Source organism: Penicillium griseofulvum (genome assembly GCF_001561935.1).
Source record: "Penicillium griseofulvum strain PG3 chromosome Unknown contig_91, whole genome shotgun sequence".
NCBI lineage: Eukaryota > Fungi > Ascomycota > Eurotiomycetes > Eurotiales > Aspergillaceae > Penicillium > Penicillium griseofulvum.
Genome location: NW_024467450.1, coordinates 211,706 through 234,651, shown reverse-complemented (window position 1 = coordinate 234,651; position 22,946 = coordinate 211,706). Strand labels below are relative to the sequence as shown.

The following is a 22,946-nucleotide window of genomic DNA, read 5'->3' as shown; positions in this document are numbered from 1 at the left end:
TTTTCATTGGGTAATTATTCCCTCTGTCGGTTTATAGGTAGACTACAAATGATAAAAAGCAGGGAAATGTTTAAAATGTGCTGCCGATTTTTCTTGAGTAGTATAACCTCTAAATAATTTCGAATGTATCTTGAATGATTTCAGCAAAACGACGGGTAGTAGCTGGAAAGAGCCAGTTATGCCTATCAATGGTGTTGAAGCTACCCATGGTTCCAAAGTTCGCACCCGATCTTTTACGAATTTCAACGTCTTGACGTCTCTTCATCTTAACGCTCTTAAGAATGACCCTGTGACAAACCCCTTGATCAATGGAGAGATCTAACAGCTTACACTCTTTCTTGGGGACAAGAGCCCTTTACTTGTTCTGTATAATGCAGATATGTCTCGAAAGAATATATTCTTGGTAGGCGCTCCGTTGTCAGCAAGTCTGAACTGGGACACAGACGAGCTTCTCAACAAGCCCATACCTCCATTTCACGAGGATACGAAGAGCCCGGAACAACAGCTATCCCTAGATCAGCCACCTGTAAGATGGAGAGTGTTACGGTCACCATCAGTCGATAAGCTAGGTGACAATTATGACTCTTTCCAAGGCTATGAGGATCCAGCCTTTTTCATCTCTCATCAACTGGCCGTTGCGACAGACGAGCCAGAACATCCAGAAGATTCGATTCTTCAATTCTACGACCATTCTTTTGCGATCCACGAAACCTCCGAGGTAGCTGGCTCAGATGTGTACGTAGCAGATACCACGCAGGAGAGCAGTCTAGGCGAGGACAGCGTGGTGGTTAGCTCTACGGGGTTGGACAAACCAGACACCCCAGGGTCACCTCGTATCCTCCATATCCCTGGACCCCTCAGCAATCTGCAAGACCTTCCCACAGTCAGGTACATACAGTCCATCGCGCCGCAAACGATGACGGTGAATATGATCGTGGGGGTGCTAGCAGTTCATCCCCCACGTCGGATAGTAACACGACAATGGAAAACCGAACTGGACCTTCTCGAGCTCGTGGTTGGAGACGAGACAAGGGCTGGGTTTGCAGTCAATTTTTGGCTTAGGCCAGAGAAGCCAACCGCTGCCAAGAATAATGAAGCGGATCTGGGTCGATCGCTGGCGTCACTTCGACCCCGCGACATCATTCTGCTGCGAACCGTCGGGCTCAGCACATTCCAAGATCGGGTGTATGGGCAAAGCCTGCGCCGAGGGATGACTACGGTTGAGCTTTTGCATCGACAACCGGTGGATGTGACGGATGCAGTTGGATTTTACCAGGGAAGAATCCCAGCAGGTGGCTCCCACGATGATCAGCCGGCCCTGAAGGCCCGCAGTGTACGGAACTGGATGCTCCGTTTTGTGACGGATTCGGTTGGAATGTCCCATCCACGTGGGCTGCCTCCGGATACGCAGTAGTTGCTTTTAATCCTATAGTCAAAATATGAGCTTGATAGTTATTATTGATGATATCCATGTATTATGTACGGAGTAGTTCCTAAGTAATATTGTATCTGAGACAGGAGAGGGGAAATACCCACCAAAAAAACCCGATCACTTAAGTTTCAGGGGGCGACACCTCATGACCATCGTAAAATGAAGTTTAGTTTCGCGGGGGAGGCAATCTGCATCCGGTAATAACCATGCAATAACATTGGACATATTGGCCGGGGATGGCTGAACTAAGGAAACCTCAGGAGACTTTTGAGAGCTATCCACTGACTTATTTGAAAAACTATACAGAGTAAATTGGCATTGACAATATAATTTCATTCATATTTTTTTTTTATAAGATCGAAACGAAAGAAAATAAAAAGTAAAGCAAAGCAAAGCAAAAATAAGATCCCTAAAACAGAGTGAAGTATATGGCCCCCTTTTTCCCGCAAACAGAAGCCCCTCCAATCACCGCCACTCACGTGCCCCCACTTGGACGAAAATAAATCCATCAACGGCCAGGTGTTCCCTAAATAACAGAGAGTCTCTCTCCTTTTGTTTCTCCTAATCCTAATTTCTTCTAATTTTTTTTAACATTTTCTTTTCCAATTCAATCATGAAGGGTATGGAGTATATTCAATGCTTTCATTTTCCCCCGCTAACCCCTCTCTATAGCTCTTATTCTTGTTGGAGGGTTCGGAACCCGTCTTCGTCCTTTGGTAAATCCCCTGATTTTTTGGGCTTCTCTACTTGACAATGCTAATGCTTTCAATTGATATAGACCCTCACCCTTCCTAAGCCCTTGGTGGAGTTCGGAAACCGGCCCATGATCTTGCACCAGGTTGAGAGCTTGGCTGCTGCGGGTGTTACTGATATCGTTCTTGCCGTCAACTACCGCCCGGATGTGATGGTCGCGGCCCTAAAGAAGTACGAGGAGCAATACGGAGTCAACATTGAGTTCTCCGTCGAGTCCGAACCGCTAGGCACGGCTGGTCCACTCAAGCTGGCGGAGGAGATTCTAGGCAAAGATGACACACCCTTCTTTGTACTCAACTCGGATGTTATTTGCGACTACCCCTTCAAAGAGCTCGCCGACTTCCACAAGAGCCACGGTGATGAGGGTACCATTGTCGTCACCAAGGTTGATGAGCCCTCCAAGTACGGTGTCGTCGTGCACAAGCCCAACCATGCTTCCCGCATCGACCGCTTCGTCGAGAAACCCGTCGAATTTGTTGGCAACCGTATCAACGCCGGTATCTACATTCTAAACCCCAGTGTTCTAAAGCGCATTGATCTCCGCCCGACCTCCATCGAGCAGGAGACCTTCCCCGCCATCTGTAAGGAGGGCCAGCTCCACTCCTACGATCTCGAGGGCTTCTGGATGGATGTCGGCCAACCTAAGGATTTCCTTACCGGTACTTGCCTGTACCTGACCTCCCTGGCCAAGCGCAGCCCCAAGATGCTTGTCTCTCATACAGAGCCCTACGTGTACGGCGGAAATGTCATGGTTGATCCCTCTGCTACGATCGGCAAGAACTGCCGCATTGGTCCCAACGTGGTTATCGGTCCCAACGTCGTCATTGGTGACGGTGTCCGTCTTCAGCGCTGCGTCGTGATGGAGAACTGCAAGGTCAAGGATCATGCTTGGATCAAGTCCACCATTGTTGGCTGGAACAGCTCTGTTGGTCGCTGGGCTCGTCTGGAGAACGTGACTGTTCTCGGAGACGACGTTACCATCGCCGACGAGGTGTATGTCAACGGTGGCTCGATTCTGCCTCACAAGAGCATCAAGCAGAACATTGATGGTAAGTCTTGGTTTCTATCGATCCCAACAAACCTATACTAATCAACCTATACAGTCCCCGCGATCATCATGTAATCCCCTTTCCTACTTTCCCCCTCTTCCTTCACGTCGCTATGCCTTTTGAAATACCTCCCTTCAACTCTCGTGCCGATACCTCCATCCCGCCCTCTTTGATGCATAGAACCGGAGTCGTTTACTGCGTTGTCTTCTCTTCTCCTGCCGGCTTGCCTTTCTTCCGTGACGGTTCATCGCCCTCGCAACTTTCTCTCTTTCGTCCGATGATCGATGCACTCAGAAACCTAGATGGTGAAAGCGTGCGATTTCGGCTATTTTGCAAGAAATAACCCCTTTTAGTCTTGTTTTTCTACGTTTATCCTTCAAGTTATTCCCGTTTTAGTGCTACATAGGGCTTCGTCACTACATCCCCGCTCCCTTGCGTTTGGCCACCTGTTTTCATTCCAATCTTTCTTTTTTCTCAAATTTTTCTTTATCACTGGTTTTCTGGTAATTGGTGGGCAAGGAATTCATGCCATATCCGTTTTAATGAGAACATGGGCGTGGGGCTGGTTCTGTTGATGTAAATAATGGGAGGCAGAATTCGCAAAAGAAAAAAAATGCAAGTTCAGTTGGTCTTCAAGACAATTCAGGCGTTTCATTTCATCTTTGTAGAAGTATCATACACAGAAAATTACATACATTAGTTTTGGGCATAGTTATTGAAGCTGTTCTGCTTCGAATCGGTCAAATAGCGAGAAACCGAAGTAGCGATTTAAGCATGTGTGTCTTCGGCGAAGCCATTCTTTGCTTTTAGGCTCTAGGAACGAGCCTCGGCTTGATCCAAGATCTCATCCCACTGAATTCTCAACTCCTCCATCTGCTTCCAGCACTGGCGTCCAAGCTCCTCAAACTGTTCCTTCTTTTCCTCAGTAAGATCTTCCGCGCCACGCTTACGACGTCGGAGTCGGTCAGCTTCAACAACAGGAGTGCCCACAACACCTCCATGTCCCCAGCCATCGACCTCGGTAGAAACCACACTTTCAATCCCAAGACGCCCGCAAGACGAGCCCCATTTGGCTCTGCCACCACCGGCCCGGTGGTAAGGCGCTTCAGCAGCTTCCACGTCAGCCTGCGATGCCAGAGCGAGGAAAACCGGAGCACAAGCCCCGAGATAAGTCGACAATAGATGCCAGGGCGAGCCCAGCATCCTCGCGGCCCAGAAAGCAGCAATCATCGCCCACGCAAGGGGAAGAATAAGCGGGATGATCGATGTGGCGCAGATACCAGGGTGAGAGAGATACATGCGCGGAGTCGCGTCGGGAGCATCTGTGTGGATAGCATGGGTGTCAAGCTCCGTCTCGGACTGCAAGAAGCTCTGGACCGACCAGGGGGCGGTACTTGGCAGATTGGAAGTCAAAGCGAGGATATCAGTGAGAGCTTTAGAAGACTCATACGGCGCATCAGTGCGCAAACCCTGGATATCATCGACCTTGAAAAAGTTCCAAGTCGCCTCCAGACTGGAGACCCAGACCACACGCCCGGGGCCGTTCGTGCGCGCCCGCTTCAGCAGGGGGGCCACGTTGTGCGCCAGCATATAGTGCCCGAAAACATTTGCGCAAAAGACCGCTCCGAGCGGAGGCTCTTCTTCCGTCTTTGTTTGCTTGCCTGTCAACACGCCCGTTGGCGCCAGCTTGTAGGCAGGCCAGGTCACTGCGTGGAGGAGATCTGTGCATACGTCCCAAATGGCCTTGGGCCAGTCGATGCCGGACCAGCCGCCTAACCCAGCGTTGAGGACTATCGAGTCGAGTCGTGGGAGGGTGTGGACTAGTCTGCGGGAAAGCTCGCGCACCGAGCGAAGATCGCCGAGGTCAACGCTCTCTGAGACGAAGTGGACGCGCGCTGCGGCAGATGCGGAAGGGGAGGTTGATTTTAGGTGTGCTTCTAGTCTGCGGATTGTGTCTTGGGCTTTACGCGGGCTTCGAGTTGTGAATATTATGGTGAGAGATTCGGATTCTGGGTGAGAGGAGAGGAACTCGTCGGCAAGACGGCAGCAAATAGAGAATCCGAGACCGCTAAGTATGGACCAACTTAGTATAGAAAATTGAAGAAAATAGTTTCATTGGAAGATTATACCTGTTGGCTCCCGTCACGAGGATGTGCAACATATTTTGCTGCTCATTAGCGGGGGTGAGCTGATCCATGGCGTGTTACTCCAGCGAGTTTGTTGACTCGGCACTTTTTTTGATATCGGAGATAGGGGTTATGTGATAAGACGTCCTTGGAATAATTGAAGTTCGCTGAGGCTGGAGAGGGTGTTGGTTGTTGTCACAACAAATAAGGTATGTGACAATCTGTTGCACCAGAAATAAAAGGATTCCCCTCCAACGAGCACTGGCAATGTCTGTTGTCGATAATCCACCGAACGGGGTAATTACCTATGCCACGTTAGTCACGTGACTGCCTGTAAATCTTATCCTTATCGGAATCGTAGATATGGCCCCGGGGCCATCCCCGTCATACTTGATCTTCACTTCCTCCGCACGCTTCATGGCTGGGATCTCCTAAATTTCACCCAAATGCCGTGCGGTTGGCACACGGGAAGCTATGGCAGTCAGACTTGAGCGGTTTCTCAACACAACCGGATTCTTCTTCTTCGCCATCATCCTCTTCTGCCTCATCATTCTCACACCCGCCGACACCATCTACCAATGTTGGGAGACGAATCGATTCACCAACGTCTTTTTCATTATTGGCGCATATGTGATAACTTTTATAATTGCAGCCCTTATCTATGCGACACGCATCTACACGAATCGGAGTGCACTCACCGGCATACCCAAAGCCTGGATCCCCGTGGAAAAGGAAGATGTGAGCAAGAGCGTCAGGCGGCTAGTGAAGGAAGGCCTCGTTCGTAGCGCAGTCATTGCCTACCAGGCCCGCCCGCGCGATGTCTCCACCGATGAGAACAACTTCCAAACCTACAGACCGCTTCTCATTGACCCTGAACGACCCCCATGGGGCGATGTCGAGCACCCTGGCTGGTCTTCGCCTGTTTCACCAGACTTGCCGGATCTACCATATCGCACGGTCATACTGGAGCTCCCGAGCTTGATTGAAGCCAAAGCTGTCTCTCTTGCCCCTGCCGATTCATTATCACTTGCGCCCCCATACCCCTTCGATCCGCCAGGCGACATTACAACACACTCTCTCCCGGATACACGCGTGGTAGAAGTGTTGCAACGTCCTGCCTCAATGGGTCTGAGAGAATATATCCGCCATCTGACGTCGCTTGGGGCTATCTATCCACCAGAACTTGGCGTGGATTTCCTTGCGCTGTACGAACGAGCCCGGTTCTCGCCGCGCGATCTACACGAGGCTGAATTCCGCGACCTGATGCATCTTTTCGCAGAAACTTTGAGAGGAATGACATCCCTTGCACCACCGATCCTGGATGAAATTCGCGACAACGCAAGCTACCGACGGGCCTATAGCGAATCTGCCATCGGGCCATCGGACGAAGAGGGGGAAACAGATACTGTTGGAACATATGGTTATGACGGGGCTCTAGGATCCATGCGGAGTGACAGCCTTCGCCCTTCGAATGCGTCTACCTGGGAGACCCAGTCCGGATATGACACTGCGCCCGCAATGCAAAGCCCCGCGTCGGGAATGTCAACAGACAGTGGATCTTACGCGGTACGAAGTCCTTTTCGCACACCTTCTATGAGGAGTCTACGACGCGTGGCATCGGGCCAATCCGGCAGTTCGGCGGGGAGTGTCATTCGCCTGACGCAGCCACGAGATCCAACAGATTTGCCGTATACAATTGACTACGCTGGACGTAGGCACTAATGGCATCACATTCATACCTTGTATATTAATTATAGAGCAACGTCGTTTAGACATCCAATTGCGATAAACCCTGGACCTAAGGTCGGAAGCTTTCCAAGGCTGAGGTGGGGTGGACTTAGTCAGGCGGAAAACATTCCGATTCCTTGGCGAACCTGCAAAATGATTGATAAGATCAATTTTATAATTGACAAACGCGTCATAATAAAAAGAGGCCAAACTGGTACATATTTTCCCTTCTCGAGCTGTTGAAGAATATACCCATATCCTGTAACAATGCATCTGTTTCGCCGAGGGACTTCCTCCCTTTTCAGCTCTTCCAACGTCTCTCTCGCCTCGTCTAAGACCGACAACACCACCGACGCTGTGGGCGACAACGCCCTCGCCGCAGAGGGATTTCAAACAATCTCCTCGAGCGATAAACTCTTCCAAAACGTTGATCCAGCGGTAGACGGCGAAGACTGCCTGCATGACTGCGCGACATGCACAATCAAATACCCCGCCAAATTCGATGTTGATCAACAAGACGAACTATATGGACAGGTTAATGGATGGGCGACGCATATGCTCGTCGCAACGGGGAAATCAGATTGGGTGAGAGATGTGGCAGACGAGAAAGGGAGCGTCATGGAAGCCATTGAGAAGGGAGGGCTGGAACCGAGTAACGGGGTATGACAATATCCACCACCATCCCTCTTTACCTTCCAAAACCAATGTCCACAGAGAAGCTAACAGCAATGCCGAAATCTCCTACAGCGACTCAAACTGTCAGCATCAAATATGCCCGTCCCGGATGAATACCACATTGCCGACGAGGGCAAACAGCCAACAACCATCCTCTTGCTGCCGAGCTTCACCATTGTCGAGCACGTCACCCCACAGCTAGTTCCAGATCTGATTGAGAACTTCATCAACCGGTCCCTGACAACAACAACGCCACTAGGCGCAATCCCACCTCCACCGGAGCAATCAACAGAGGCAAACCAAGACCTCAAAACACAAGACCTCCCACACCCATCCACAACATCAATCACCACATCCCTCAAATCCCACCCCTGCCCCCATGCAGCAGTAATCCTGCTGTGTTCGCAGCGGACACGCGATGCGCGCTGCGGACAATCGGCGCCCCTGCTCCGCCGTGAGTTCGAGCGCCACCTGCGCCCTCTCGGCCTGTACCGCGACATGGACGACCAGCGGCCTGGCGGCGTGGGTATCTACTTCATTAGCCATGTCGGCGGGCACAAGTACTCTGCCAATGTGATTGTGTACCGCCGTCGGGACTTTGAGTGGTACAAGCGCGATGCTGCTGCGGATGGGGAGGGGAAGGTCGATGATGAGGGTGCTGCGCAGGGAATCTGGCTGGCGCGTGTGCGGCCGGAGGAATGTGAGAATATCATTCGGTATACTGTCTTGCAGGGCAAGTTGCTCAAGCCTGGGAAGCAGTTGCGGGCTGGGTTTGATCGTGAGCGCGGGCTGACGAGTTGGTAAAGTTGAGTTTGTACGGGGGGGGGGAGTGGATATAGCAATGTCTTTCACGGACACATATTACTATGCGGGGCTGATGTTAAGTTGCCTAATATATCTCATCTGTGCTTTTCTATTGAAATGGTCTCATATGCAGCACTGCCCCCGAATCAAATCTCTGTCTATGCGTATAATGCCAATGTCTATACTTGGTAGCACTCTTATGGTATATCTACTATTTATCACCTGATTCTACCACTTTCATACTAATTGAGAGACAGAGATATTTAGGGTGAGGCTTTTATAACGACAAGTTGCTATTATTACTACTATCTCTCTATAATTTTCAAGATAGATAACAAAACACCATAGTGTTGACCATTAGGTCCGAACCACCTGGGCAGGCTGATCATTGTATCTTTGACATATCCTGTACTCCTTTTCCACAACTGTCTACATCATATAATCACATGAGGCAGGCTTACAACTTGAGTTGTTTGCCTTTGCGAGAAACTTTGGGGCGTCGTTGCCTCTGTCAGAATATTGTGGGCCTTAAGTTCGGAAGGAGTGACGCTTCGCAAGCCCGAGAAGAAGAGCTGTTCTTGTCGTTGCCCATAGACACAATACATCAATAAATGCATTTATAGTCATTATCCTTCTTCAAGCGTTGCTCCTTATCAAGTATATGTCATTTCAAATATCTTTAGTATGGACATTGTTCATCCCTTCAAGTTGGCTACAACCACACGCTTCCTGCTTAAAGAACATATACTGACGATGACATGTAGTCTTGGCCATGTATAAAGCCGCTTTTCACGCCTAGATATATGCAATGCAGAGTTAACTGCAACGTCAGCTTTTGCAAGCCACTAAGCCCTGTATATGAAGCCTTCCGTATGCTCACTAGTTCGCAGTTTCTCAAAGATCTCGGATAGAAACGGTGACAACTATGGCACCTTCCAAGTTTGGAAGCCTCCGAGCTTATATAATACAGTTCCTCGGCCCCGATGTTGACCTCGGGGATGACCCGAAGTCGACGGCGAGTCAAGCTTATGTAATACATAGACCGAGCCCTAGAACTGCCCAGGTGAAGCGGGGCCAACCTGTGGGGCGTGCTGAATTCTACCTAGACAGGTGTATATGTCTGAATCTTGGGTATACAAATCAGATAACTTTGAAACCACCTACATATGCCCTTCGTCCGGCTATTCCATTTCTCGTGTACTAACTCAGGTGTACCCACTATATCTCAGACCGAAGTGCCCTCCAAGATATAGTGCCACGCTATCGAATGTGCTCCATAGCACCACGTTAGTTGCAGCAAGGCGTGCATGCGTACCCGACGGCCGAAATGGCCTTAGAAATCCATGAAGCCATTCTACACGGGAAAACGTCATATCCTCAAATGAGCAACAACATCAGATGACTAGCAAGGGGATGCAGCTTTGGAAAGCCAAGACTACCAGCCGCTCTCTCTCAGCCCTCGGGGTCTCGTTTCTCTGGGCTCCACCGGGCTTGTTTGAAAGTAACATGAGACGGTGATTGCACAGAATAGAGGAGCCAACGTTCCCCCGTGTTGCTTTATCAACGGCGCCCCCTTGCACAGAGATCGGAAAAATGGTGGATGCGGGATTTTTGTTTCTTCCTTTTTTTTTTTTTTCTTTCCTTTTTTTGCGGGGGACGGAGTTAAATTCAAGACGTCATTTCTCTCGATATCCCTTTTATATTGTAGGTATACATGCATTAGTGTTACGGGATAGGCGGAGATAATGTCTTTTGGGCAAGAGAACCCCGGGTTTCCAATAACGAGGCGTAACAAAATATTAACTTCACTGTCAGCTGTGATAGGGGCTTAAGGTAAGTTTCGATGATTTGATCACAATCTTTCTCGCGCTGTTGGCAGAACCAACGGTTCTAAATTTGAAACTCGAGTCAAAATGCCTGCAAGGGGTCAATTGGTGGCTGTTCACCCTTAGCAAGATCCTGGCCGGTCAGGTATTTAGCGCTGAGAGCAAGCCCCCAATTTTGTTGACCGACATTCGAGAGCAAGAGAATGCAATATGGCGGGGAATAAGAGAAAGAGAATTATATTATCGTTCCTCGGAACCATACCACCATGGTCGTATCCTAGAGAAAACATGATATCACATTCATACCGTCTCTAACCTCGCGTAGTCAATTATAGCCAGATTGCCGAAACAGAGTCCACACTTCTTAGCTTCCTTTGATTCTAAAGTGGGGGATAAAGCAGCCCGAGCTTCTTTAGTGCGTCGCCATTTGCGCGTCGGAGATTAATTTAGTGGCTTTTCCGGGACATGTGGAGGGATATTTGTTTATAGGATTTACATGTATTTTATGTACAACATAACTATCGGCACTTCACATGGTATAAGTGATCGCCACGGAAGTGAGATATTTCCGATCTTATTTTCACACAGTCCCTTTTCAATTTCACAGGTGTACAGGGTACAGGGTACATACGATTTCCCTCGTATACAACCCATTACCTACAAATACCAACACTATTAGTGGCTTAGTCCCAAGCCCAAGAGGGGGCCATACCTTGCATAGATCAAATCAGAGAGCTTACCAACAGCGTCATATCAACCTTTTAATCGCCAAGATGAAACGGAATGCGGGGTAGTCAGAGCTTCTTAGAGCATCATCTCACCCGAGGGAGAAAAAAAACATTGCCTTGGGAAAAAGGGGGGGGGGGAAGAAAAAGCTGATTCACTTGAACTCTAACTTTGAAAGCCATTGTCCTTGCATGATACACATGCAGCTTCGAGCTTCTGAACAGCTTCTGGATTTCCTTTTCTGAATTTGTCTGAACAAGTCTTTTCTTTCCGAATATGATATGGCCCCCAAAAGGAACCCGTCCGTATCCGGGGTATTCACTTCACAAATGAGTCCACGAAAACAAAGCACCCAAAGGCCAGGTTCTTGGATATATTGTGACTGGCGCCTCATTTCTTTTCATGCAAGTACACCGGTTTTTGGTTTTGTTTTTGCATCACACCAACTGTACCCTACTTTCGCAACATGATACGTAGATATGTATATGTGCCTCAGTATAGCATGCACACTGTGCCGTACCTACCTGATCGACCTACGTTTGTACTCCGTAAGTCGAGCGATTATGCATCTAAGGGAAGCGATGGCCGAGCTCGCAGTTTATCTCTTAGGGGCTGATCGGCGAAGATTTCGATCTTTTATTGCATAATTTCCCTTTCAAAGTTTCATAGTGTTGACCCAATTGTATCTGCAAGTCTGGACTTTCAGGAGAAAATTATGGGCTATGCAAGCTGTACCCCGTACACTAAACAATGTACAATAGAATTTCTTAGCAGCCTTTCTTAGTTTCTATCTTCGTCTTAAACAGTTTTTTCGGGTAATATATATATTTTTTATTCCAAACATTAGTTCCAATAATTATTCCGCATGTTCGATTACCTCAATGGCTGAGGTAGGCTGCATCCATAACTCCTAATAGGTAAATTTGTGTGGGTCTCAAACCCACACATGCTTTGCCTCGTACACTGCGCACATCATCAAGATTCGGATATATCATGAGCGTAGCATTATTGGTCATCTGAACGAGATCTACTTGCGCTATCAGGCAATTGGCGGCAACAGATCTGCGCCACACGATTAGGCAAAGCTCTACGGAGTACTCCGTCCATACCTAGGGTATGTAAATGGGGCTTGTCGATCACGAAAAGGAAGTAAAAGAAAAGGAAAGCCACAAGGCGTCTGTCATGCCGGCGTAATAAGGTTATAGGATTAAAAGATCGCCACTGTTAAGATGACTGCGAGTGGGTTGCCACGTTCAGGAGCAGTCACCACCGAAGACGCTTTCTATTTGCTTTTTGCCTTTTTTTTTTTTTTACTTTCTAAGAGATCTAACCTGCTCTGGTATATTTCAACTGTGATCCTCACCGCAAACGTTGCGCGAATATCGAATCTTCTTGCGACACCTTTTGAGCCTATCGACAATTGAGACATCCTAGGCCAACCGAGACTACCCGATACATCTTGTGACGAGGCGACAGGCTGTTCAATCTTTAAGACATATGGTTTGCCACTGGAACTTTAGAACCAGAATGTGGATAGAAAACCAAGTGGCCAGTTGTTTCTCTACGTGTGGAGGAAGGTGAAGAAAACCAAATGATCAACCCCCGGTACGATAAAAGCAATTATAATATGCACCATACGGAGTACGGTGAAGATATTAAGTAACACCTTCAGAGCATCCATGGATATTTGTCTTAACATATAAGTTGAGAACAATATCAACAATTTAAACAGAAGTGGAGAGACGGGAACAGCCCCAACCTTAAGGAAATGGGACCCGAAGCCCTTTGGGGTTCGGGGTGGACAAGCGGGATGAGCTGGGGTACCTGATCCATCGGGATAGAATCCGAGTTATCACCGGTACAGATGCCGCGTCATAAGCCATCCCTTGCAGTCATTTCTTAACTCCAGAGGCTTTTTTTTACTCCAGCTTATCATATTTCCTTTGACTTTGCAGAGATTGGGAACTTCTAGACAGAAATTATAATCCTTGGAGATCGTTCTATTTAGCGTAGAAATTGTGTCTTAAAAAAAGTAGATCGGAGTAGTTCGGCCGCGGCTAAAGTGGCTTGGCTTAAAACTGCGTTATTTCAAGAGTCATTTGAATGGCCAAATTTCCGAGTCTCCTAAAATATGTATGATATCATCCTTGAAACCCAAGGCACGTCCTTTGTGTGTACAGAGTACTCCGTCTATAGATTTAATACCCCTCTCTGTATCTAAAGTTATTAAAAAGGGCCAAGAGATTGAGAAGTTTATTCTAGATACGGGTCACATACACATGTATTATATACGGTATTATTCCATGCCTGGTCCAGTCTAGTATGTTCTTGCCCGGGTGATAAATAATCTGGTGTGGGGGTTATTTTATTTTTTTTATTTTTTTTGGCTATCGCAATTTCCATTTTAAAATAGTAAACTTACCTTTGAATTAGTAAGAAAATTACCTTAGGTATTAGACGGTTTTCCGATGTGGTACGTGGGAAAAGAAAGATGTTAGGGAAAAGTAAGTAGGCAGTGATATTTAGAAGGTCTCTGATAGGTGTAGTATTTAACATATAAAAATGGATATAACAAAATGAGGTACCTGGTACCTAAAAAGAAAAAAGAAGTATAAAATAATTAAAATAAATCTATAAATCTATAAAATAAATAAAACTAAAAATATAAATAATAATATGCTCTACGGTCCCATCCGCGCCGTTTTTTTTTTACCCCCTTCAAAAAGCTATTAACATTTACTTTTAATACTTGAGGCTCCCCCTCTTTATCTGTTTGATATTCCCCTCTAATATTATGCTTTGGATTCGGGATTCAGCCTGACCTTTCTTTTTTTTTTTTTTTCCCTGCGCATATGCGCTTACGTTCTTCCCCCTCTTCCCCCTTTGTCTTTCTTTTCCTTCACTCCCAGTTATTTGCACCATGGCTCCAGGTAGCGGGCGCGACTTTAACTGCTCATGGGAGCATTGTGGAAAGGTGGGTGTTTCAGCTCTTTCGAATCTTTTTCATCCTAACATGATATTTGTAGTCTTTCAATCGCAAGTCCGATCTCTGTCGCCATTATCGTATTCATACCAATGAGCGGCCGTATCATTGCACCGTAAAGGACTGCAATAAGAGCTTTATTCAGCGCAGTGCCTTGACCGTACATTCGAGGACCCACACGGGCGAAAAGCCCCATGTTTGTGACCATGAAGGCTGTCAGAAGGCATTCTCAGATGTAAGCACTTTTTTGGGGGGGGAATTTAGGATGCGCATTTACTGATTTCTTATAGTCATCGAGTTTGGCTCGCCACCGCCGAATCCATACCGGCAAGCGGCCATACATATGCCATGAGCCAACATGCGAGCGGAGGTAAGTACTTTGGGGTGAAAATGGTCGAAGCACCATCTAATTGTCTTATTGAAACTGCAGTTTTTGTCGCAAAACCACCCTCACCAAACATCAACACCGCTCCCACCCTCCAGGGAGTTTGACCCGACCATCCTCAGAAGATGCGACCTCCGAGCACTCTTACCACCAAACACCCGTATCAGTCTCGGTCCCAAGTGAGCAGTACATGCTCGCCCAGCAACCTTATTACCCGCAATCGGCGACTCCAAGTCATGAGTTTTACTCGCCCCAGAGTGTGCCGATGGGTACCGTGCCGGTTCACGAAGCTGCCCCTCCGATCGTGGCCCAGAATGTACCTGGAACCTCTCCGGTAAACATGCCACACGCTCAACAGCCACACCCGCAACACCATGCGCATCCACAGCAACATCCGCAGCAACAGCATCAACAGCAACAGCAGCAATACTTGCAAATGATGCAACGTTACGACACAAACCCACGCGCCAACTATATCCCAGAACAATATCCGCACCCATCTTTTCAAGGCCATCAACTCCCACCCGAGCAGCCAATGATGGTTTCTTACAACCCAAACTATGCGTACAAAACCCCAGGATCCCGGCTCTTAAATCAATCGGAGGGGACTGACTGGACGTTTTTGGGAGTAGGCGGTTAAGAGCGGATTACTAGAATTGTGGATCCAATGCGTGTTTTAATGCCCGTTACGACTTATCTACTTTCCTGTTTCTTTTTTGGAATTGCAAATCAGGCATCTGTTTTTTCTTTGTGGTTCTATATTGGCTCTTTCCTGTTCATTTCCAGAATTTCTGAGCCCTTTTTTTTATTATGGATTCCCCCTTGCGATATTATGTTCTTTCTATATATTGTCATTTTAAACGGAGGCAACGGTGTTTCCTTTTTTCATTGGCGATCTTGTTTTGATACCTGAACATTGTGTTTTTTTTTTCCTTTATTATTTTATGTTATATTCGAGGATTCAGATCCCGAAGAATTTACCCAAGTTCGACATGATATACCATTTCCGACTAGCGTTTTCCAGGAATATGAATGCGATGGAAACCCCACTCTCATTGGCTCCATCAAAGACCTAGCCCTTTCAAACAAAATCCCTCTTCCCGCTCTCGGCCTATACCCGTATCCCACAGGCAATCTCTATAGAATGTCATACCATTCCTAGATTGGCATACGGTCCGAAAATAATTAAATTCCATGGCATGCATGACTCGTGGCTTTTTTTCGTTTTCCTTTCTATTATTTTTTTCTTATACTTAATTTTTTCGAGTTTATAAGTGGCCCCATTTTCCTGCTCCACGGAGTTCTAGGAGCCCAGTTCTATGAGTCGGGAAAGCCAAGGCTAAGGGGCCAAGGGAAAAGAAACCCTGACTCGCTAACAAAGCGGTTTTTTTTTTTAATTCGCTCGTTTTCGCCTTTCTAGAATAAGGTGTTAAAAGGCTATATTAATATGTATTATTTTGGCTGACACTTTAGACACTTTTTAGAGAGCCATAGTAATTATTTACTATTTATATAACTATTTACTACATTATTCAGTCTGACAATCCAATAATCCTCTAAATCATAATATTAGAATATATTCGAGCAAGGTTCTAGGTTTTTTTTTTCGCCTTCTCTTCCCGAGTTCCCGATGCAACAGCAATTTGTTTTTTGCCCATGTCTAGTAGACAATTCCTAGTGGATTATCCCGGTAGGGATCTCTACCAGGGTTTGTCCACCAATACAGACTAGGTTCTGTTCTGCATATTGAGTACATAACCGTTAATCTAAGGTAGCAGGAGTGTTGCACTCTGGCTAAAACACATCGCCACTAGTAGCAAATCAAACACAAGTCCGTGTGGGTTACGGAGTACTTGGTCAGGGTACATGGCCCTAGAAGAGCCTTGTGGCAAAATGAAATTTTTTTTCTCTCCCTTTTGATCAAGGGTTTGCCGCCTCTCGAGAACTTTGTGAGACACCTACTACGCCTTCTAAAGTGTTGTGTAGGTTTGTTTAATTGTGTATACGGGTTTGGCTCAGAGGTACAAGGTACATGTTGGGATCCTTTATAGAGAATATACGGTCTAGCCAGTAAGAGTTGAGCAATGAGAGGGGAAATATTCCTGGTTTTAATTCAAATATCTCATGCTCAAATCAAATGAAAGGAAATAAAAAAGAAAATTAGAAGCCACAGGCATACTCCCATCAATAGTCCGTACAATGCAGACCTATTACTGGCTTGATTACTCCGTACCCTACTCAGTAGATTTACTTCGATTTCACTGACACCTGTACCTATTTCCTTTGAGGAGGGCACTATCCAACTACATGAAGCGGAGACTATATCCTTTTAACATGGAAATCATGAAATTGTGAAACTACTTTTCAGCTGATGCTTTTCGGGATGTCTTTCCCTACAAAAAAAAGTATAACGCGGAGACTCCGGACTTACGGCCAAGGCCTGCCCAGTGACACCGCTAACTTTCGACGCAGATCCATACAGGGGGTTGATTGCCAAACCCGTCAAGAGTGGAGAGTTGGAACCTGGTGAATGCGGACGAAATGTGAAAGGGCCGGTAGATCCCGTCTCCAGAAGGATCAACCAATTTATTTTCAGGAAAACACCGGAGGATAACTGGACACCTCGGAAGACCCGGCCTGTCGGTGCTGTCGGCCGTTCTCCCAGCGGACTGGGATTTCAATATCACAGTACCTGCGCACTATGTAAGTGGAAAAGCCTCATAATAGGGCCTGTTTAATGCACGTCACAAATTACGTGCAAACTGAGCCTTGTGCGTTAGTCTTGAAAAAACCGGATTGATATACCTCCAATCATTGAGATATTTCGACTCTCTATTCATCTCGCTTCCATCTCTTGCTCACTTCGCCGATACCCGGAGATTTCAATTAGACCGATCCTGATTATATTGCTATTTCCGACCCGGCAACTCAAGTGGCGTCTGCGACGGGCAAACTTTCGAGCCGCCATGCAATATAGTCCATGCAATATAGTATGCTGTACGGAGTACGGAGTACTCCACAGATAATGACTTCCTCGGCGAACATAGACTTCTGGGGATGGATATTTACTCAATTGGCACTAGTCAATTAGTCCTGCGCGGCCTCCACTTCTGTACTCCTGAGAGAGTTTCAAGATTGGCAAAACGGGGGCAGCTACTGCCTTGCGCGCGTCGGACTATACATTCTTTCCTGAGACTTGAAATCTAGCCACTTGCTAGCTAATGTATCGGAATGCGTCGGGATGGGAATGAAACCAAAACAAAAATTGCTCTTGCGGGATGGTGATTGGACCCATGTATATGCATGAATATGATAAGGAGTGCTAGAAACAAACTCGATAAAACATTCAAGCAGAAAAAAACAATCAAGAAATGATTCAAGAATCAGGTGCATTCAGCGACCAAGGTTGACATTTCTGGCCCCCAAGCCAAGCCAAGCCCTTATAATTGCATTGGTGTTCTTGGCCTTATTAATGTCCAGGGGAAGTTATGTGCCAATAAAACACAGATAGGCATCAGGGATACGAGACGTCGAAGCTGCATGCAGCTATTTTCGAAACTGATAATTTAAGTTCATTTCCGTGATGCGACAAGTGCAATACCGGAGCAGAGAGAAATAGGAAGGAAACAAAACTAGACTTGGAAGGAGCTACACGCAGTTATTTTGTTATTTTTCACTTAGAGATCGGCTAAAAAGATTTCCCAGATTCATTTCAATATACGAAGTACATAAGCTCTCCGAGATCCCGGGCGCTTCAAGTGTCGGTGTGGGGATGATTCCAACGGCGATCCAAGGGGAATCAGGTGGCTGGACCCGCAGAAGACTTTGTGTGAATGGTCAAAGAGATTATATGTGAGAACTAACTAAAAAAAAAAAGTATAGAGAATTTATCATGGATATTCCCTGTACTGGTGCATTGGAGCTTTGCCTAAAATATTACTAGACTTTCTGAACTAGATGACGACACAGAGCATGGCCATGTCGTATCGGAGTTAAGACATTACGTTATTTCCTAGACTGAACTCCGTAGACGCCGTGTAGCTTGCCGGCGTTAACGGGTGGAGAACGTGAGTTTCTACTTCGTACTAGGGTATCTAAAGGGGTATGCAATTCGAGCACATCCCTGCTATTACTACGGCTATTTCTGGACCTATCAAATGATCTACAAATAATATAGTTATATCAGAGGAAACCAAAGCTTTGACTTTCAGGAGCTTGGGCCTTTCGGGAGCATCAGGGTACACTGGGTATTGTATTGTCATGATACATTTGTATGACATTGCGGAGTGCGCTATGGACCGTTCCCGAAGGTCCACTGAGATCCCGGTACCTGGAGACTGTATTTTCGTTCCATGGTTAAATATCCTATGGTACCAAGTATACAATGAATAATAGATGAATATACTGAGGAAGGAAAAAGGATATCCTTGGCATGAATCCACAATGTAACCTGTCAGAGATTATTTCTTGGAAACCTCACCTCTTAGCCAACGAGATTCTGGTTCCATGTGGTCCCCGTCAAGACCTGCACAGTCTAGATCGGGAAAAAGAAAAGAGATGGAGTCAAAAGAGAAGTGGATCGGTATTCTTTCCATTATATATTGTATCCTCAACCCCATCGCTTCGACCCATTCCGTTGAAACTAGCCCGATCTTCCCGGAGAGAGGCATAGGAAACAAGCTTTGTGGAATGGGGCAGAGGACGCGCAAATCTCAGATCATAGCGTTTTTATCCAATGATTACGAAGCGAAGTCATTTCCGAAACAAAGTAGCATACCTTGTATGGAGTACAATGTATAAAGACTTGGAAAAACGAGGTCTGACCTCTAATGGCAACTGGGATACGAGCGATCGACGGATTCAAGTGAGTGGAAACTTGGTTCTAGCTCGAATTGTGTTGCGGCTCAGGCCGATCCTAAACTTTCTTTCAAACTTTCTTTTTCTTTCGAGCCAGAAATTTAAAAAAAAAAAAACAGAAAAACAAAAACAAAAACCAAGAAAACCAAGAAAACCAAGAAAAACCAACCATTAGAACCAACCAAATTACCGCTCGGCTATTGGCGAGCAGTGGAGAAGCCTCAAAACCTTGAATTGCTCTTGCTCTTTCCCACATGGCAGATCGGAAATATATGGTACCTTCAACCTTCAAACTCTATCATATATGGAGCAGTCGGAGTTCAGAGCTCCTGACTCAGGAAAATTCAAAGTCAGCTCGCATTATGAGTCCTAATATGACCAAAGATCTCCCCTTGGGAGTGGTCCCACTTCTTGAACTGCGAATGTCTGGTCTAGATCGCGGGATCGCCTTTCCTTTAGAGCTCCATCGATCAGCGGCATCTTAGAGCGAGCCGTGGATATACAGCATACAGAGAGATCCTGTTACCATATCACTATCTCTGGTTCTCGATTCCACTTATGTCGCGCTAGGATACGTAGAGACAGTTGCTCATTTCCCACCTGAGAGTTGACGTGTGTATAGAACTCTATATAGAGTCTAGTCAGATAAGTGATCTTGGTTCGTTTCTATACTGTTTCTTTTGCTCTGTATCACAGTGGTCTTAGGACGTGGTAGTACCAGTACATTGTGTTGAATTGGAAATGTTATACAAATATCCTCCGTACACTGGGAACACCTAGTCATTTCGATTCCTACCTAGTGTATGAGTCAAATGAGTCCGAAAGTAAATCGGTTTTGGAATAATATTACGATCGCTATAGGCCAACATTAATTGCAAGGCTCTCGCTACGACTCCGTATTCATAAAAGATGCCCCAGGCAAAAATATAGTGGCCGCTAAACTGCATTAGGAAACTTTAAACGATTAAGAGGCCTACAGCTCCTGTCAATGGCTCATTTCCTTTCATATATCCCCCACACGGTCTGGGGAAGATATCTAGTCCAGACAAATTACTGTATAATTTACGGTATACCCAGGGACATCCGTTGATCTGGAGGGTCTCACGGGTGTACGACGCTGGTAACGGCTGCATTTATAAGCCTTTTGTGCGACGCCATCCGGCCTACATAAAGATGGTCTGTGTATGGCACGTATGTTGTACCATGTACCTATCTAGGAATAGTCCTGGCAAGGGTCAGTACATATGTAGATTCCTGAGGTTGGGGAAGGCGGAGGATTTCCTGGACTATTCGGGAACGGGAAATGGGGGCGCTGTCGTGGCTTGACTAGGGGAGCTGGGGCAATGTACTGTATACTTCCTCTGGGGCTCTATCCGTCAGGATGTCAGCGAGATGGGCACATGGCGAATGGTATTTCGGCCGAGGCTCAGTGGGAGGAGACTGCCGCGTTGCGATATTGGCCACCCCTCCTCCCGGCTGATGTCTGGTTGTTGGCTGCCTTGGACACATGAGCAGGTAGTTGGATGATATCAGTAACTTTATGCAGGTACACATGCAATGGTGGTCTCGTGTTCCGTCATGTTATCCATGTATGTATGGTTATTCGGTTAGCAGAGGCAAGACGCGCAGTTTAGAAGTATGCACATAGTTTACTCTAATATAGGCGCATCCTGAGTCGATCCCTCCTTTCTAAGCTTTTTTACATCTATAAGATACCTCTTCTCAGTTACCAGTTTACATAGCAAGCCAGATAAACAATATCAAAAAAAATGCGATAATGCAGTCTATTACGCTACGTCTCAGCTAAGACGTTGGTCGGGCACCGCCTGACAACAGCCCAACTCTAGATGCGACCAAATGGCCCAAGTATCGAACGGAAAGGCTTAATCATCCGCAACAGCAACTTCATCCTCCCACTTTGACACACCAGCCTCACGTGCACGGTTGACAACACGCTCAATACCATCAAGACCCATCTTCAACACATCCATCCTAGGTCCGTAGCTCAGACGGACGAAGTGGTGGCATGGGCTGTCGAAGAGATCACGACGCTTCGCCGGGTTCAAGTCAAAGAAGATACCGGGCACAACAATGACCTTCTCGCTCAGCAGGGCATTGAAGAAGTTCAGTCCGTCCGAGATATTAGCCTGGGGAGGCAGGGGCGGGTCAAGCGAAGTGAGATCGAGCCAGATATAGAAGGTCGCCCCGGGGACGTCCTGGACACGGAAGCCGATATCATACAGACGCTTCAGGACGTAGTCGCGCTTCTCCATAAAGTGATGCTGCAGCGCCTTCATCTCGGTGCGCACCAGCTCGGGCTCCAGCATCGGGATTGCGGCTTCTTGGAAGGGCACATTTGCGCCGCCATCGAGGTACGAGCCTGCGGAACCGAGGGCCTCGATAAATTCCTTGGGGCCGACCACCCACGCAATTCGCCAACCGGGCAGCCGGAAGCGCTTCGTGAGTCCGTCGATCAAGAGAACGTCTATGGTTCGCGTTAGTTGGTCATATACATAATTCGTGCTCTGGGGGTGTGGATATCGTACCATCCTTGTTGACGTCAACAACGTTTTCGGCACCGCTGATTGTCGATCCATCGCAGCCCGTTGTGTAGTTGTATCCGCCGTAGAACTCGTCCAGGATAAGAGTCGCGCGGTCACGGCAGAGGTCCTGAATTTCCACCAGCTCATCTCGCGGTACGAAGTGGCCTGTGGGGTTACGAGGGTTGGAGGTCAGCAGCACCTGGGTACCACGGGCGATTTCCTCGGCGATCTTGTTGGGATGGATGCGGTAGTGGTCATCCTTTGAGAGAGGGAGGGGAATGGGAGCAATCTGCAGGAGGATCAGTAAACGGTAATATACTCCAGCTCAGCTCTCCTAAAAACATACGTTCTTGAACAGAGTCAACATCTCCGAGTACGCAGAGTAATCGGGAATGGGGAAGGACAGGTACGAGTTGCCCAGAATAGCAGCAATGCGAATCAAGCCAGCGCGGCCACCGGGAACAATGCAGACATTCTCCCAGGTATACTGGCTTTCCTTGCCCTGGCGGTAGTGGTCGTTATACAGACGAGCGACAGCGGCACGCAATGGCTTGATACCAGCGGTTGGGCCGTATTCGCGAGCAGCGGAGGTGATAGGAATGGAAGTCGGACGAGGGAAACTTCCTTCAATCTCGTCGTCGGCCTCGGGGGCTCCCTGGCCTAGGTTGGCCCAGCCAGTGGGATCCTCGGCGTATCCATGCTCACAGGCTCGCTCTGTGCACCAGACGACACCGGTAGAGGCACGAGAAGCGTCGAGACCGGCGTGGGGACGGTGACCTTCATGAGCGGCACGAAATTGCCGATGGGTTTCTGATCGGTGTTCTGAAGATTTTAAAGGTCAGGATCAGAATTATAAATGTGATGAAGCACATGCACGTACCATTGTCCGACAGGTCCTTGGTCGCCGAGAAACGGCGATTATCAGAGGGGCGCAAAATACTCAGGCGGCGTCCGGAGAACGACATTCTTGGCGACTATTTTGGGATAAGATTTTTGTATAGTTTCTCTTTTTGAAAAAAGAGTCAAGAGAATTAGAGATGTGGGAAGGCTCAAAGAGAA

General features: G+C 47.2%; 7 protein-coding genes across 7 annotated transcripts; 5 read left to right on the top strand and 2 right to left on the bottom strand.

Annotated features, from left to right (window-relative positions):
* Nucleotides 1-379: 379 nt before the first annotated feature.
* Nucleotides 380-1,414, top strand: PGRI_064170 (uncharacterized protein; the record flags this gene model as incomplete). Its single annotated transcript, XM_040794131.1, has 1 exon — nt 380-1,414. One exon carries the CDS (start codon nt 380-382, stop codon nt 1,412-1,414), a length of 1,035 nt encoding a protein of 344 aa, XP_040649381.1.
* Nucleotides 1,415-2,045: 631 nt separating this feature from the next.
* PGRI_064160 (mannose-1-phosphate guanyltransferase) lies at nt 2,046-3,308 on the top strand (the record flags this gene model as incomplete). The annotated part of the gene is made up of 4 exons (XM_040794130.1): nt 2,046-2,052; nt 2,105-2,148; nt 2,211-3,234; nt 3,289-3,308. 4 exons carry the CDS (start codon nt 2,046-2,048, stop codon nt 3,306-3,308), a joined length of 1,095 nt encoding a protein of 364 aa, XP_040649380.1.
* A 739-nt stretch (nt 3,309-4,047) lies between these two features.
* PGRI_064150 (3-keto-steroid reductase) lies at nt 4,048-5,431 on the bottom strand (the record flags this gene model as incomplete). The annotated part of the gene is made up of 2 exons (XM_040794129.1): nt 4,048-5,302; nt 5,364-5,431. 2 exons carry the CDS (start codon nt 5,429-5,431, stop codon nt 4,048-4,050), a joined length of 1,323 nt encoding a protein of 440 aa, XP_040649379.1.
* Nucleotides 5,432-5,834: 403 nt separating this feature from the next.
* Nucleotides 5,835-7,082, top strand: PGRI_064140 (uncharacterized protein; the record flags this gene model as incomplete). The annotated part of the gene is made up of 1 exon (XM_040794128.1): nt 5,835-7,082. One exon carries the CDS (start codon nt 5,835-5,837, stop codon nt 7,080-7,082), a length of 1,248 nt encoding a protein of 415 aa, XP_040649378.1.
* A 273-nt stretch (nt 7,083-7,355) lies between these two features.
* On the top strand, nt 7,356-8,567 carry PGRI_064130 (sucrase/ferredoxin-like domain-containing protein; the record flags this gene model as incomplete). Its single annotated transcript, XM_040794127.1, has 2 exons — nt 7,356-7,748; nt 7,836-8,567. The coding sequence occupies 2 exons, from the start codon at nt 7,356-7,358 to the stop codon at nt 8,565-8,567; spliced, it is 1,125 nt and encodes a 374-aa protein (XP_040649377.1).
* Nucleotides 8,568-14,039: 5,472 nt separating this feature from the next.
* Nucleotides 14,040-15,127, top strand: PGRI_064120 (putative C2H2 finger domain protein; the record flags this gene model as incomplete). The annotated part of the gene is made up of 4 exons (XM_040794126.1): nt 14,040-14,093; nt 14,146-14,337; nt 14,393-14,472; nt 14,533-15,127. 4 exons carry the CDS (start codon nt 14,040-14,042, stop codon nt 15,125-15,127), a joined length of 921 nt encoding a protein of 306 aa, XP_040649376.1.
* A 6,100-nt stretch (nt 15,128-21,227) lies between these two features.
* Nucleotides 21,228-22,852, bottom strand: PGRI_064110 (pyridoxal phosphate-dependent aminotransferase; the record flags this gene model as incomplete). Its single annotated transcript, XM_040794125.1, has 4 exons — nt 21,228-21,829; nt 21,891-22,176; nt 22,234-22,709; nt 22,768-22,852. The coding sequence occupies 4 exons, from the start codon at nt 22,850-22,852 to the stop codon at nt 21,228-21,230; spliced, it is 1,449 nt and encodes a 482-aa protein (XP_040649375.1).
* Nucleotides 22,853-22,946: the final 94 nt, after the last annotated feature.